Source organism: Lonchura striata, chromosome 6 (assembly GCF_050655825.1).
Source record: "Lonchura striata isolate lonStrDom1 chromosome 6, ASM5065582v1, whole genome shotgun sequence".
NCBI lineage: Eukaryota > Metazoa > Chordata > Aves > Passeriformes > Estrildidae > Lonchura > Lonchura striata.
Window position 1 is genome coordinate 40,851,674 of NC_140708.1, and position 15,859 is coordinate 40,867,532.

The 15,859-nt window shown below is 43.4% G+C and overlaps 1 protein-coding gene across 5 annotated transcripts in view; it reads left to right on the plus strand.

Annotated features, from left to right (window-relative positions):
* The window catches only part of INPP5A (inositol polyphosphate-5-phosphatase A), a 185,735-nt gene that overhangs the window by 139,911 nt on the left and 29,965 nt on the right, over positions 1–15,859 (plus strand). For all 5 annotated transcript variants that reach the window (XM_085583039.1, XM_085583036.1, XM_085583038.1 and 2 more), the window contains 2 exons: positions 14,376–14,471; positions 14,804–14,878. In XM_085583039.1, the coding sequence (XP_085439165.1) occupies positions 14,376–14,471; positions 14,804–14,878 (171 nt within the window). The remainder of the gene's footprint in view (positions 1–14,375; positions 14,472–14,803; positions 14,879–15,859) is intronic.

Consider the following 15,859-nt stretch of genomic DNA (forward strand, 5'->3'; position numbering starts at 1 on the left):
TAACCAACAGGTTTAAAAGTTGGTTTGGAACAAATTGGTGGGACATTACAGAATTTTAGAAGAAGAATAAATTTGTTCCTGTAGTTAAGTGCCCCCCTGCACTTAAGACACTGAGCAAGGTTCTCAATAGCTGAAAGCTCATTAGCTTGACATTCATTTCAGGCAACCTAATGCAAGAGTTGGTAATGATAAGAAAATTGAGAGAGAAAATGCAGTCACAAAACATGCTTGAACAAGGCAGTTTATCCTGAGATTAACAACTTGGATGAAAGTGGTGGAATCAAGTGATCCCATGGCAAGATGAGTTTGTTAAAAACATCAGTGTTTAACTTTGCATCTGTCTGTGTTGTACATGCAGGAGCACCGAGGGGTCAGTGGCAGAGCAGTGGGAGGCACCAAAGGCAAACAGCTGCAAACAGCTGAACCTCAGCTCCCTCAACAATGCCATAGCATAATCATTCAGGCATCTTTAGGTAAATTTGTAGTAATTGCATATTTGACTTTACATGTGGCTGCTGAGCCTGTGTATTAAAATCACTGCACATCTCCACTCCATGTATTGCCAAGTCACAGTTTGGTGTGAGAGGAGAGCAAGGCCCTCTATCCTCTTACCCAGACACTGGGCTAGATCTGAGTGCCAAGGAGTTGTTTCAGAGCTTGTAGGGCCAGCTTTGCTGAGCTGGACTTCCTTAGAGGTCCACTGCAGTTAACTCAGACACCCCTTGCCATGAGTCCGAGGGTTTCCCAGGAGTTTGCAGTCAGAAGGCTTCAGTTTCATACTTTGCTTGGTTCACAGCAGTGTCCCCCTTCCTTTGGGTGTAAGTGATGTTTAGAAGCTGCTAACAGACAACTTAACATGAAAAATCATACGTGGGAATTAGCCACAAGAGTGATCAATAAGTAGTTCTATTCCTGGAGCGGCTGCCAGAGGAATTGGTGAGTGTCCTGTGTGTTACCAAGAGATCATGCCTTTCTGAAGCTTTGTTTTAGTCAAAGAGGTGCCATTTGCTTCAGTTGAGGATGAAATCAGTGCCACATAAGATCTGGTATGTATGATCAGAGTAGACAAATGCACAGTCACTTCTGGATGGAGTTTCAACCTGTAATTTCTTAAGCTTTCTAAGCAGGCTTAGATACCTTCAGTCTCAGCTTTGTTTGTCATTAAAATAATTCCTACTGTTTGTGATGCTGGTGGAAAAAGATTCCACTTCTTTATTTCTTTACTGTGTGAGTTTCATTGATGCTAATAACTATCAAATTAAATCTGCACCTGACCACAAGCAGCTGATGGGACATTCCTTTTAGCCATCCACTGTATCCCTGATAGAGACAATCAATAGGTAAAAATCTATGCAAATGAGCGGAGTTCAAGTGAGGGCTACCCTAAACAGGACTTAAGCTATGCACCCGCCTTTGTGCCAAATTTTTCAGGGTTTTTTCTCCTGTAATGAATACATGTATTTTGTGCATTGGAGCATGGCACAGGGCCTTTTGGATGGCAAGCTCTTCAAGAGAGAGGAAGAGAGTTTTAATCACAAAAGCAGAAACTTCAGTCAGAGGAATGATTCCACACTTTGTTTCATTTATAAATGCTGCATTTTGGCTTTTGTGAAATGCAACCCAAGTCCAATTCAGGACAGCGCTTCAAGGATTCTTTCCATGGGGCTTTTTGAGTCTGAAATAGTGCACATGAAAAGAACAGGAGATTGAACAAAATTTCTTCCAACAGCTAGTCTAAGATTTTTTCCAATCAAGATTCTTTCAGCATATTCCTCTTTGTTGAGCTGTAAGCAGCTTTTAAAATAATGGCATTAGCCTATATTTCAGGGCTTCGCTGGGTGTTTCCAGCTCTGGTGATTAGTTACAAGAAATAGAAATGCCTGTATTGTAACCTTTTAATGGCTGTGGGAGACTTGTAAACTAAGTTGAGATTGAAGCAATTTGTAGATTTCAAAATGAGCTGTAGAGTTCATTGAGAAAGAAAAATGCATCATTGAAATTCATGGTGCCACTTTGGTTTTCTTAGCTGAGATTTATCAGTGAAAGCCATATTGCTTTCCCTTTGCCTTTATTTTAAAGCTCTTCAATACATTGTTTTTAAGGTCCATTTCTTTTACAAGCTTTTCCTTTCAGCTTGCTCAGAGTATTGGGCCCTATGAACATCTGTTTGTGCCTAAAATCAGCCAGGACCTGGACTGTACCCTGCCTCCCTCCTCCCCTTTGTATCCAGAGGCTATTGTTTCCGATTTCATGCTATCAGAGGGGCTGCATGTTTTCCTGTGTGGAGTTGTCAGAGAGATAAAAGCACAGGAGCAGGGTCACATTTCGAGGGATGGGCATGAAAAATTGGTAAAATGTATCTTGAGGGCCACCCACAAGACTTGCCTGAAGAAATTCAGAAGTAGAGAGTAGAATTGTAATTTTGTGCAAATTCCGGGATGGAATAAGCAGTATTGAAGTAAGTGTTAACTGGCAGAAAGAAATCTCTTAGTCAGATTTACATTTGGTTGACTTTTTCCTGTTAGGTAGCTTGAGAACCTCTAGTTGGACTTAGTTACAAAGAAAATACCATCATCTTCATTGCAGTGCCTGCCCACATCCCCTCAGCATGACAGTGAACGGCCAGAAGATTTTAAGCCAAGTGTGTTACACCTTTCAGCCATCGGAGTGCAGTGGGGAAAGGAGAGGCAGTACTGGAGGTTCTGCCTGTCCAACATTTTCAGTACAGAAATTACAGAATCATTAGCTTGTATGATACAAAGGCTGCAAGGAGTACAGTAATGATGATGATGATGAAAGAAAGACAAATTGTGCATCTTAATTAACCTAATGAAGCACATCTTCCAGTAAGGAGGCAGGCTACTGTCCTTGTACCTGTGGCTGTGGTTTATAATGCTGCAAAGCATGGTCAGCCAAAACACACTCTTTCGTCTGCCATGAGTTCCAGAGGTAGCACCCTGCTTTGGAAGAATGCAGAGTGCTTCATGTGGTGGCAGGAGTACAGAAGAGCCCCTTCCCCACCTGCAGGAAGAGCTGGCAGGTGTCTTACAGGTGCTCTCTGAAAGCACCAAACAGCCAGGAAAGAGTTGTGCCTGTCCCTAGCTCAGTGTCAGCAGAACTAAAACAGTGCCGTGCTAGTTTGGTTTATGATCTTAACTCTTCACTTAGGTCTCTACCAGGTTTGAATTAAAGAAAATGGTTTAACAGTACTGCTTTAGGTCAGGCATCCACCCATATAGTTACTTTTGTTTTAGAAGTTTGTAATGAAGATTTTGTTAAAGCACATGATGAGAAAACAAATGAAATACGTAAGTTGTATTTTTTCCAAGGCAACTGATAGATAAGGGATGCCAAGCAAGGTGTTATCTTGCTGCCATATGGCTTCTGAATTACTAAATTATAAATGTGATACAAATCAGCCCAATACTGGAATTTTAAGGAGATTTATTTTTTCTGTCATTTTTTCCAAAGAGAAGTTAATTATTTTTTCTTAAATGCATAAATTATTTGCAATTTAATATGACAAACTAAATACATATTCTGAGTTGTGCTGAATTCAGCAGCATTTTTAGCTATGGAAATTCAGCAGGGGAACACTAATATGCAGACTCTTTTCCATTTTGCTAATATAGTAAAAAAATGCTAAATATGCTTTGATTATTGCTGAATTTATATCCTTTATGGTAGTATTTCTGGATATTAATTTGTTCATAAATAGATATAGAAGAAAGCAAAAACATTGCAAAGTGTGTAACAGTTGTGTAGGTGAGTTTAAAGAAGACCACTCAGTGAGTACTTTTCACTTAGTAGCACTTGTATTTTAGCTTGCAGTGGCTGTGGTCAGGGCTCTGGGTCCCACAGCAGGAATGGCTGTGGAGGTGACATCCCCTGCTGGCACAGAGGGACCTGCCCTGAGTGCTGGGCCAGGGTCCTGGCAGGTTCCTGTGTGGCCAGGGCTGCCCACGGGTCCTGCCAGCCCCACGGTGCCCTGCCTGTGTGCTCCTGTTCCAGGCAGCAGTGCACACACATCTCAGACCAGGGGTGCACCACCAGCCGTGAGGAGACATCTGGGCAGAAGTCTCACCAGCACAATTCCAGTTTTGAGGGGAAAAGGATATTCTGTTCCCTTCTCAGCATGCTGACCAGCATGTTTTCCTGTCTTTCACCACTTCAAGTACTACTTGAAGATCTTAAACACTGCTGTTAGCATCCATTGCTGGTCTTAATGGGTATAAATTCTTTTTAAAATCACAACTTTCTTATACCAGCAGTTTTCTTTGGCATACTTGTCTAATTTTGGATGGGCTAAAGAATTTACTTTGTCTAGCTATGTCTCAAAAGGGAAAAGAAGAAAGGCTAGAGTAAAAATTAATAGCACATCTTAAAATATGTTACAACATCTCCCTTTTTTCTGACTAAAAGTGAGTTAAAAAGGCCTCTCTAGAGGAAATAAAGAAGTTATTACAACTTCACTATTTTGTAGAGTATGAAAAAGCTTTCTGTATGTTAAACAGTCTTGTGGACATCTGGCATGATTGGTTTTAATCTGCTGACTAAAAAGTCAGGATTAAATCTTGCTTTACACCTCTTTGTATTGCGGTCAGTAAAGTGACAGAGCTGCCCTGAAACAATGGCACTACTTATTCCACCCAATATGCCATGTGGTAGATCACCCCCTTTTTCAGCACCACTTCTCTGCAAAGACAATGAAGCATCTGGTGGGGTTTTCCTGTGTGCAGGATATTTTTTGTCAGTAATTTCACTCAGCCCCTCTGCTTAGCTCTCCCTCGGTGCTACTTTTTGAGATGGGGTTTGCCAAATCCAGTGGCAAGAGGTCAGTAGGCCAAAGTGATGAATTTTTATGTGCCTGTTCCTTGTGTTTCTGCTCAGTCATGATTCTTTGCGCGCTGCACTGCCTCTGAAAGGGAGCCACAGTGAGCAATTTGTCCTCCCAGGCTGGGGAGAATGGGGAGGCAGATGAGTTAAAGCAGCGTGTATGACTGCGGACAGAGCTGCGCACAAATGTTTTCTGATGGCAGAACAGAATCCTCCTGTCACTATTCAGCGCGAGAGGGGCTTGGGAGATTTGTAGCCTGTTGGCTTTGGATCAAGTGACAAATGAATTTAACTGCACTTAAAGATACAGCAGAAAGAATAGCACTTCACAAGCCAGCCCCAGCTGCGAGCTCTAAAATGATGCTGCATTAACTCTTCGGTACTCACGTGTCTCACATATTTGAATCTTCGTGTGCATAACGAAAAGAATTTCATTTTTATTTCTGGAACTCTGTAGAATACACTTCCTGGTTGTCTGGCCCTGTCAGGTCCCATCCCCTCTGGGGGGGTCTTTGTTGGTCTTTGTTACAAGCAGGAGGACACTGGTTGTCTCATTCCTGGCAGAGCTTTCTGTCCTCACTCAGTGATGCCCTCAGTGATGGGGTCGAATGAGCCAGGGATCAGCATTCCCTGCAGGGTTAAATCCCTTGGAATCCCCAGCCAGTGCTGTGAAGTTGCTGTTCCTCCAAGTCGTTCTCTCTCTGATCAGCTGTGCCCCTAGCTGGCCAAGGGCTGTTGGTCCCGAGCCTTGAACCTGTCAGTGGACACTGTGTCCTGAGGTCCTGAACATTGCTGTACTGCACAGCACTTGGCTCTCACACCATCACAAACCAAGCCAGAGGAACTCAGAGCCCCATTACCAGGGTGGTGAATAGAGGCAGTACATAGAGCATGCTACCCTGTTTCCTCTCTCCACACTGACTGTTCTACCCCACAGTGGTTTGTAGGTGATGTCACTCTTCTTTGAGTGTGTACACATGCTGATCTGTCAGTCCATCTTAGCTTTCATCAAGGAGAATATAGCAGACGTTGGGTACCCGCCTTGCACGTTATTTTACAAAAATATCCTTCATTCATTTCATCCAAAAATATTTCTTTTAATGTGTGAATATGGCCTCTTGGAAATGGGTGAGCTCCATGATGTCCTGGGTCTTGTTGAAGAAGCAGCAGCCTGCTGGTGGGCAGTGTGCTGGGGACAGCCAGCAGCTGGGCTGTGGCCAGGGCACTGCAGCAGCCAGGCACCTGCACGACCACAGGGCTGGGAGAGGGGCAGTTCAGCAATCCCCCCTTGTGGCTCTCAGAGCTGTCTGAATATAACTAGCTATAAAGGATTATCTGAACTTATGGGCTGTTGGATTCATTCCATTTCAAAAGTGAGTAAAGCAGCAAATGATGGTGATTCAAACAGGGAGCTTGACAATGAAAAATGAATGAGATATGGCAGGATAAAAAGGAGTTGAGTCAAAGAGGCTGGACAAACAAAACAACAGGAAAAATACAGTAAAGAAATGGTTCACGTGCTGCATCAGGAAGACATCAGCTGGTCAGCAAAGTTTTAGTCTCACTATAGCACCATGCAGCATGTTTCAGTTATCAACACAGTGAATTTTGCATTCCCAACTTGTTCAGGACTGGAAACCAGATGCAGTGACCTCAAGATTGCTTTTCTGTCACATTTGTTTCCTTAAATAGTAAAGTTAACTTGGAGTGGTTTTTTTTTTTTCCCATAGATAGAAAACAGTGGAAGAACATGAACATCTCTTCCACTTTGCTGTACATGCTTATGACCATTGGATGAGCTGGAGGGCATTCATCCATTCTGGGGGGCACATGTCCATCCTGCAGGGCACATGTCCATCCCACCCTTGTGCTTAGGCCTAGCAAGAGTCCAAGCTTGAGCTGCTGGCAGCCCACAACACACCTGTGCCTCATGCAAGTCACTGACCTGTTCCACATCTCAAATCCCATCTTTGTTAAGGGACTAAGGATATTTTTCTGGTTTGCATAATAGGAAGTAGAAAAAAGTTTTTTATTTCTTTGTTATTTCTGAGTTTGTGATTAAAAGTACTCAGTGCCTATCTCAGGATATCTAGATTTTAGGTACATACATAATTTGATTTCAGAATTGCCCAACACTGTTTTGAAAGTCAGCTCCTAATTATACCTGCTGCTGAGAGTCTACTATGTGGGAGCCAAAGGGTCACACTCTCCAAAGGTTAAGCCTTGAACTTGAGCTGTGTCACACCATTGATCTTGTAAAAAACTCCCCATTATTTTAAAGGGCAAACTCCTGAATTTACTCCATTTGGCAGTGCTGGTTGGAAGTCTTTCTGGGCTTGCTGTTGGTTCTGAGGTCAGGTGGGAGCCTGGAGCACTCCCATGAGCTGGCCGTGCCCGGGCTGTGCTGTGCCAGGATGTGTGCTCCCTGCAAGGCTTGAGAGTGAAGCTGCCAGACTCCAGACACTGCAGAAACCAGTGCTGGGAGTCAAGAAGCACAAAATAATTTTCTTAGCCATTGGCTTAGATTTTGCTACTTGGGGTTACTGCTCCCATGTTTCATTTCTTGTGGCCGTAAGAAACCATGAAATTTGGAGGCAGCAGAAACACAAACACCATCAGTGCGCACACAGGCAGATGTTACCACGCAAAGCAAAGGCATTTGCAAGGTACACAGGAGCAGATGGGGTTCACAGCCTGTTTAGCTTTTAGAATGAAAAGAAATAGAGGTTCCTATTCTGCAAGCTTAGCTATAAAGAGAGAAACTGCCTCTTATTCCGTTCCTCCTGCATTCAAGAGAGCAGGGGATTTTATGTTTCTCTGCAGAAACAGATTTACATCACAGATTCTGTGTGCTTCACCAAAGTCTTTGCTGAACAGAAACAATACATCCAGTCCTCTGCTTGGTCAGCTGGAGTGGAAGAGTGTAAGTGCTCTGAAGGTTTCCAACAAGGAATTTCTCAAACTGGCATTGCTGCATGGCCAAAGCAGAAAAAAATAACAGAAGATAAGTAACAGAACATCTGAGTAGATCTGAAGAGGATCACACCTTATGGAACAAGACATACATACTGCATTTATGCAGAGAATTTCTTCAGGAACTGTTGGACTGTCCCAGTTTCTGTAATTAAGAAAAAGCAAATGTTTCTCTTAGAATGGGAACTCAGGGCTACTTGACATCAAGTAGTAATACAAAATTATTTAGAAGGATGGACAGCAAGAGGGAAGGGATTTTTCTGGCAGATTGCTTCCAAGTTTCAGATCTTGTTGTGCTGTGGGTTTATCTGGATCTGATCAAAGTCCTGATTGCATATTAGTGATGCCTGATGTCAGCAAGTGAATTTAAACTGAGGCCTTAAAAAGTGAGCAGGGGAGCCTTTTACCTTTGTCCACAGAGACCCTTCACAGTTCCATGTCCTGATTCACACAGGTGAATTGTTTGTGAATCACTGTGTAGATACTTTGCTGAACTCAGGCTTGAGATCATAGTCAAGAAAATGAAACAGGAGAATGCAAAAAGATGTGCAACTTGACCAGAGAGACAGAAAGAGAAAATAAGAAGGTAATCAGCATTCAGGGGAATATGGAAAAGGGAGTTTTAGCCTGATCTGAAATCTTGGAGAATCTGAGAGGCAGAGACCTTTTGGAATTAATTCAGATTCTTTTCTGAAGAAGAGAATCTAAAAGAGAGCCATAATTGCCACCAGCTGTTGGCACAGAGCAAAGCTGCTGAGGCAGAGGCCACAGGCAGGGACCGCAGGGCTCTCTCCAGACCTGGAGACGGGCAGGCTGTGCCACCAACTCGTGGCACTGAGCTGGCCACTGGCACTGGGCCAGCTGTTCCAGCTGTGAGCCAGCCACGCCAGTGCCCGTCCCTGCCCGGGCCACGGTCTGCAGCAGCATGCTGCGGTAAGCCTGGCCTGCTGCCTGCTGAGCCAGCACGCACAGGAGCCACAGCCAGTGCCGTGGGGTGACTGCAGGAGCCGGGTGGTGCTTTGGGCAGTGCCAGGGTGGGGGAGCCGCCCTGGCCGCAGGCGGGTGCCCAGGTACGCTGCAGCTACAGCGGCCCTGCTGCCACCTGGACTATCGGGTCACTCAGCACAGTGCCTGGAAAGTAAACAAGAGGGGTTTGGCATTGCCTGGTGACATGCTGTGGTAACTTTGTCATGAATTATCTCCGTTTCTGGACAAGAAAATGCATTTTACAATTAACCTAGTGCTGCTGTGAAATTGAGACCAAAGGAAGGCGAGTTGTTTCCAGCAGGGATCATCTGTTTTAGGGAGACAGGAGATCTCTGGGACAATGGGAGCATGAGGATAGTATTTTAGTGCTGATTTTTTGGTCACAGACACCACCTGAAGAAGCATTTTAAGATATCCCAGAATATCCCTGTGCCACAGTTCAGCAGGGGGGCTGTGTGGAGGGGACAGATCCCAGGCAGCTCCTGGGCCAGGCACTCACAGGTGGGATTGGTGCTTCTTGAACCAGCCCGTGAGGTTAAATGGGTACAGGCAGCAGGGTCACGTCAGTGGCAGGGATGTGCCCTCGGAAGGGCACATAAGCAGTGCTGCAGGGCAGGAGCCTCTGCTGCCACCCAGTTCCACCACCGCTGCCCACGCTGGATATGAGCTGACTCCTCTGGGAACATCCAAAGAGAAAGTAATTTTATTGGTACTTTGTGTGGATTCTCATTAATACTTGTTTGTGTTTGTTCTTTATTCAGCTAACACTTACGTCACTGCTGAGTTCAGTTCCTGCTGCTGGAAAGTGTAGTAGCTGTTCTGGGATATTATTGCTATTTGCACACAGTTAAAGTTAACACAAGGTAATATATAGTCTAAAGAATATTTTTTTCAATAGAAGTTTATGTCATCTCAGATAGGGTTTGGTTCCTGTACCCTGGAGATTGAGCCCTGGGATGCCCTTGATTTTTGCATTAGCTGTGAAGCCAAAAACCTCTGTGGCTGTGAAAAATTGGCTATAATAAGCCTCCATTTCAATGGGAAAGTGCAGTTTAAAAAGCACGGTGTTATCTGTCCTGTAGCTAAATGTACAGCTTTCATTGACTCAGAAAGTTACATGTAACTTTGTTTTTCTCACTTGCAAATTTTAATACTCTGATGTAATTTGATTTGGGGAATTCACTGCTGTTGTATTCCCAGTATCCAGGAAATCATGTCATCTCCTCAAAGGTAAGGAGGAGCCCAAACAAGACAGATGCTTCTGTTATTCCTAAAGTAGCAATTTTTTTACCTCACTGATTATTTCAAATACAATTTATGTCCAGATTATAATAATATTTTTAAAAATATTATCCTAGTTTAATGAGTGTCAGATTGATTTTGGGTCTTGAGCACCATTTCAGAAGTACTCACTTTCATAATTAGATGATACATGTATGTCTGTCTTTTCTGTCATTCCAGAATCCACAGAGTATTTAACTGGAAAAAAAAAAAAGTATCTTAAATTTAGTTGATTTGGTTGTTCATGTGGTCAAGACCTTATTTCACTGAGCTCCTGTCAGGAATCTTCAGACTCTGCACTTCTCTCCTAGCACTCAGCCACGAGCACATCTGTGTCAATCTATGCAGCTTGCTGCAAATTCCAGTGGCAGCTATTGCTGAATTTTTTTAATTGTAAAGGAACAATGTATATATTCTATTTTATCTTCATTTTTTTTTTAGAAGAATTAAAAGTAATAATAAGTCCTAAGTAGAGTAATAATGCACATCTTTAACATCAGTGGACAGATGCAATAGGACAGGCGGAGTCTGTGCGTGGTTAAATACTCCCTTTTGGAGGGTTTCCCTCCCACCCCCTAAAAATTGTTTAGGGACTTACAAGCATGTAATAGCTCACACATCAGGAGGTGGATTCAGAGCCTAAAGGATGTTCAGAAAGCGAGAGTGTGGAATCAGTGAAAAATCAGCTTCAGTTTCCAGCCAAGCAGGAAGCAGCAGTGCAGTCCACAGCTGCTCACAGTGTTCCCATATAAACATGATATAAAGTGTGTTTTGTAGACTGTTGTGTGTTTTATGTATGTAACAATTGTTTTAATGCCTGTATCCCTATTTACTCTAAGTATGAAGAAATGCAGTCAAACACTTTGATTTGTGGTGTTTATGGGGGAGCAGAAGGTGCGTTATGCTGTAAATCAACAGTGTAATTCTGAGAATTACCGAGTCTAGAAGTTCCAGATTTGTCTCTTGTAGATATAAAAAACATTTCCTCCTAGCTTTGTGTAGCAGGATGTTGTTATTACATTCTAAGGCCGTTGTCAGGAAAGTTGTTACTATGTTTTGCAATTCAGTACACTTAAGTTATCACAAAGGGCTATTTCCAAAGTTCTACAAAGCATCTACCCGTGTATAGCATGGGAAAACAGGAATGAGATATGACTGTGTTTGCTAGCTGGCTACTGAGCTCTATCTCAGCTCTGAATACAGCCCTCCTGCAAGCTTTTTAACCAAATCTTGTTTCAAAAAAAAAAAAAAAAAAAAAAAAAAAAAAAAAAAAAAAAGTTATGTAGAGTTATGATATTTGATTTCACCTCTTCTGTCCTTGTAAAAATATACCTTTGAGGGAATACCCAGCAAGGAAGGGTGAATTTTCATAGCATTTTTATTTTCTTTGCTAGCAACAAAAAATCCCCTTCATAAGCAGGCTTGTCTAAAAAGGCACATGGTCCTGAAAGTTTTCTGCTTGGGTGACTACGACTGTGCAGAAATTGAAAGGAGGAGGAAAGAAGGAGTGCCTCCAGCTTGTATAAGAAATGAACCTTTGCCCAATCACTTTTGTCTGTGAATAAGGTAACTTTTTGTGTGTGTGAAATTTGAAAGCAATAAGGTATGTGGGTCCTTTCTCTGTATTGGTTCTCAAGAGTCGATCGCAGGGTTTTTCTTTTGGAGCCAGCCTGACGTTATGAGATAAAGCAGCTCAGGGAAAAAAATGTTCTCAAGCAGATGCCTTTAAGAGACAGAAATCATGAATTTGTTGAATTGCAACCACTCTGGGGGTGGCTACAATGACTTTTTGACAGTGACAGTAACTCTGCCGTGTCTTTTCGAGCCCTTCTTTGGCCCATTCACTCTGGAAAGCTGCTTAAGCGCACTTAAGCGCATTAGCATTTGGATGCTCGGGGACCGTATTGACCCTCATTTGGAAAGTTTAAATGAGTGAAAGATGGAGCGATTTGTTAGAGCTTTAGAAACCAGCTTTAGAGAGCTGCGGGTTTTCCGCTCTGGTTTGTTCGGGTGCTTGTTCTAATCTGGTGTGCTTTTTGAAGGGACCAGACTGATTTGTGACACATGAGCCCAAAGCCTCTTTTTTTGGGCTTGACCCGATTATCTGATCTGTGCTCTGCATGTCAATGGCCCGCGTGGAGGGAGCGAGGTTGGGGTGCTCGCTGCTGGGAATGGCTCGCTGCTGGATTACCTCCCTGGCTCCCGCGGGCACGGGCGGCGCCGCGGCTGCGGGGACAGGTGAGACCCGCGGGTGAGCACGCCGCTCCTCGTCCCGGGCAGGGCGGCGCTTCTCCGGCGTCTCGCCGCTCTTCTCCCGAGCCTTCACAAGCCACCCGAAAGTCCTGCGGAGTGCTCGCAGAGCAGCCCGTGCCTGTGCGACCAGCGCTCCTTCTGCCAGTGGAACCTGCGGGTGTGCGGAGTGTTCTGGGGTAAACCCACAGTTAGATGGATGTGGCGCCGCTTTTGGGGAGGGAGGAAACGGTCAGGAAAAGTTTGTCAGAAATGGACATCGTTTTTTTCAGTGAGATGGGGAATCAACACCTGTTTCATTCACAAACTTGTAAGAAAAATAACAGATTTGTGGGTTTTTACCAAATCCCATTCAAGTTACTTGCTAAAAATGAAAACACTCAGCTTGCTGCTTTTTATTTCTACTGTGCCAATAGGCAAGGACCTTTATCAAGGATCAAATCTTTATCAATTGGGAGCAACATGTCCATTGGCAGATTGTTCCCGTTCTGGCACTGAGATCCTCAGCTGAGATCTTAATTATTTGGAAGCAGATGGATTTTTGCTTAAATACATGTTTGGCATGAATTCTGCCTTCAGAAGAAGGCAAGAATGGGGAAAGGAGAAGTGAGTTCATGGTGTTGTGTCTAGTAGACAACTGCACCTCTGATAATGAATCCAAATATAAGTTTTTCTGTCTGTGAGAGATAGAAGCATGTAGTAGGATGTGAAAATCTATACCACAGAACATATTTATTTTACAAATTGACATTATACAAAATGAAAACCTTTTGTCTGGTTATTAGGAAAAGAAATTGGGTGAGCAGAGCAGGGAAATCACCTCATTGCCTCTCCTTGACTCAGTTACTTTCTTTAACAGAAAACACTTTCCTTAAGAGCCTCTAGGAAAAGAAGGTTTCATTCAGAAGGACGGTCTTTGCCATATCCATATCCACGGCTGTGCACAGATCCTGTCAGCAGTGTGCCTCAGCAGCAGCCATGGATGCTCAGTTGCCTCCCAGGTGTGGGGACACATCTGTGCCTTTGAACAATGCCTAGTTTGAACAATTTCCTCAATTCCGCTTTCTGCCTTTTTCTTTGTGGCTCCCAGCAGTCAGGCAGAGGGTAGCTCTGCACAACAGCCAGCAGCCTTGCCCAGGCAGGGATGCTGCAGAGCACTCAGTGAAATGTGCCCAGTTAAGATGAAGATGCCTCCATTTCAAAGCACTTCACATACTTAAAGCTTCGCTAACTGCTTTGCTAAAAGCTCTAGATTTTTACCTATTGGCATGCAGGGGAGCCAACCCTTTGAGCAGCCCGTTTCATGTTATTCCCCACTACCTGTGGAACTGGGTCCCAGCCAGGCCAGTGGCCAGTCCATCAAGGCCCAACACATTCGTGGAAATTCATACTGTGCTCAATATAATGTTGTTCATCTGTGTTCATCTGTGCCTGATAAAATGTTGGTTCATAATATGTTTTAGGCACTCAGTCCTCAGAAAATCTAGGGACACGGTGTCTCTTAGTTAAAAGAGGGAATTTGCTATGCAAAGTAAACTGTGAAAATTGCCATCAGATTGTGTAAGCATTTCTCCAACTTGCAAAATGTACTTGTAACATGAATTTACAGGGCAGATGTTTTTGCAAACAAGGATTAACTCACAGAACTGTAGTGTCAATGTGGTTAGCAGCTCTTAAGAACCAGCACAAAACCTGGTTATTATCTGTAAGCAGTGGTTTGGAGGATATTTGCAAATAATGTGTGATACAGCATACAGTGATACCTGTGAAAGAACCTGTCTACATGGTACAAGCTGAATGACTATTTGCCTTTCCTGATTGATATTTTCTTGATATTGCCTGTTTCTCTTCAAGTGGTAATTCAGTTTATTGTTTCAAGTCCATCATAAGTGGAAGTGACTTAAATTAGCAATGCTTTGTATTTTGACCTACAGCAAATTATAGTTGATGGAGGGCATTGAAGATACATCTATTCATAATGTTCAGTTAAATCAGGTCTTCTGTTGCATATAAGCTTATTTCCCTTTTTCCCCTTATGTTTTTCTTAGACACTATGTGCAAAGGCCACAATGCAGACCATCCGGGCAGCTGACACAAATGAAGTAGTCAAGCTAATATTTCGTGAATCTGATAATGACCGAAAGGTAAACAACTTAATGCCCTTGGCACCCCTATGTAAATAGAAACAGTGTTGAATGTTCACTTTCCTTTCTACAAAGCATGAATATAGTTGTTCCAAACTGATAATGTAAAGGGAGGGGAGAATATAGATTGTCACACCTAATGCTCAGTTAATTGGATCTGTTTAAGTGATTGCCAGCCAAGCAAATGGGCAAGCTGACAAGGGGCTTTGGACATGTGGAAATGTGTGGTTTTAAAGGACTGCATGTCTCTGAAAGGGTCACTGCCAGCAACTGGGTGTTGAGTTGCTGAGTCTAAGAGCTTTGCTGACCTTTCTCCCTATTTTTTTATTTAGGTTATGCTGCAATTAGAAAAGAAGCTCTTTGACTATTTTAATCAAGATGTATTTAGAGACAACAATGGCACTGCGGTAAGTTCATTGCTAAACCCTTTCAAAGAAGTTGGGAATTCACATACAAATTGCATTTCTCTAACCAGCCCTTTATGCTTACCACCCCTCCTGTCTGCAGAATGAGAAGAGATAGTTCAACCAACACAATAACTGTTCCAGATTTCCTCACCACTTAGCCAGTTATTTTGTGTACAGATTCTTAACTTTGGCATGTTTACCTTCTTTTTTATAAAAAGATATTGTAAATTGAATGTACACAACAATTCATTTTTCTCATCTGTCCTCTAGTCTGCATTTCTTCAAGCACCCCGTTTTTCTTCCTAGCTCCTCATTGTGCATCACACAGTAACTTAGGAAAAGCCCTTAAAGGCAAAGTCCTTCTGAAAATACCTGTGTCTTCTAACTGTACAAAAATATACTCGAAACACAAGAGTAAACAGAATAGCAATCTCAAGCTCTGCAGCAGACTGTCACTATGTGGCATACAGGGCTTCCCAAGAGGATTAAGCAGACAGGGGACACTATCACTCTGATTTGTAATAAGGACTGTGATTTTTCTGTGGAGAGGGGCACTGTATTTTCTTTAATGTGATTTTATTTCAAGTGGTGGCCACTTCATTTTGGAAAAGCTGTGTATCACAGCTTGCAGCTTTCTCCATTTCATCCAGGGTTCTTGGGAGTTATGTATCCTAGGGAACACATAAAGGGCCCTGGTCCCCAGCTCCCAGTTTAGCTGCACTCTACCCGTCCTGCAGTGTGCCTGCTCACAGGGCACATTGCTGCTTGCTGCCTGGGATGGGTTGTGCACAGGATCCATGGCTCTCCACCCCTCTCCTCTTGTCCCCTGCCTACAGCTCATTCTCTCACTGTTCACAGAGAGCCAGGCTGTTGGAGGGCTCTCTGCAGGGCCCTAGGACATGGAGAGCAGCTGAAGCCCTGGTGCCCTCTCTGATTTTAAGTTGGCTTCACCTGGGAGATTGATTCCATGTGAGAATCTGA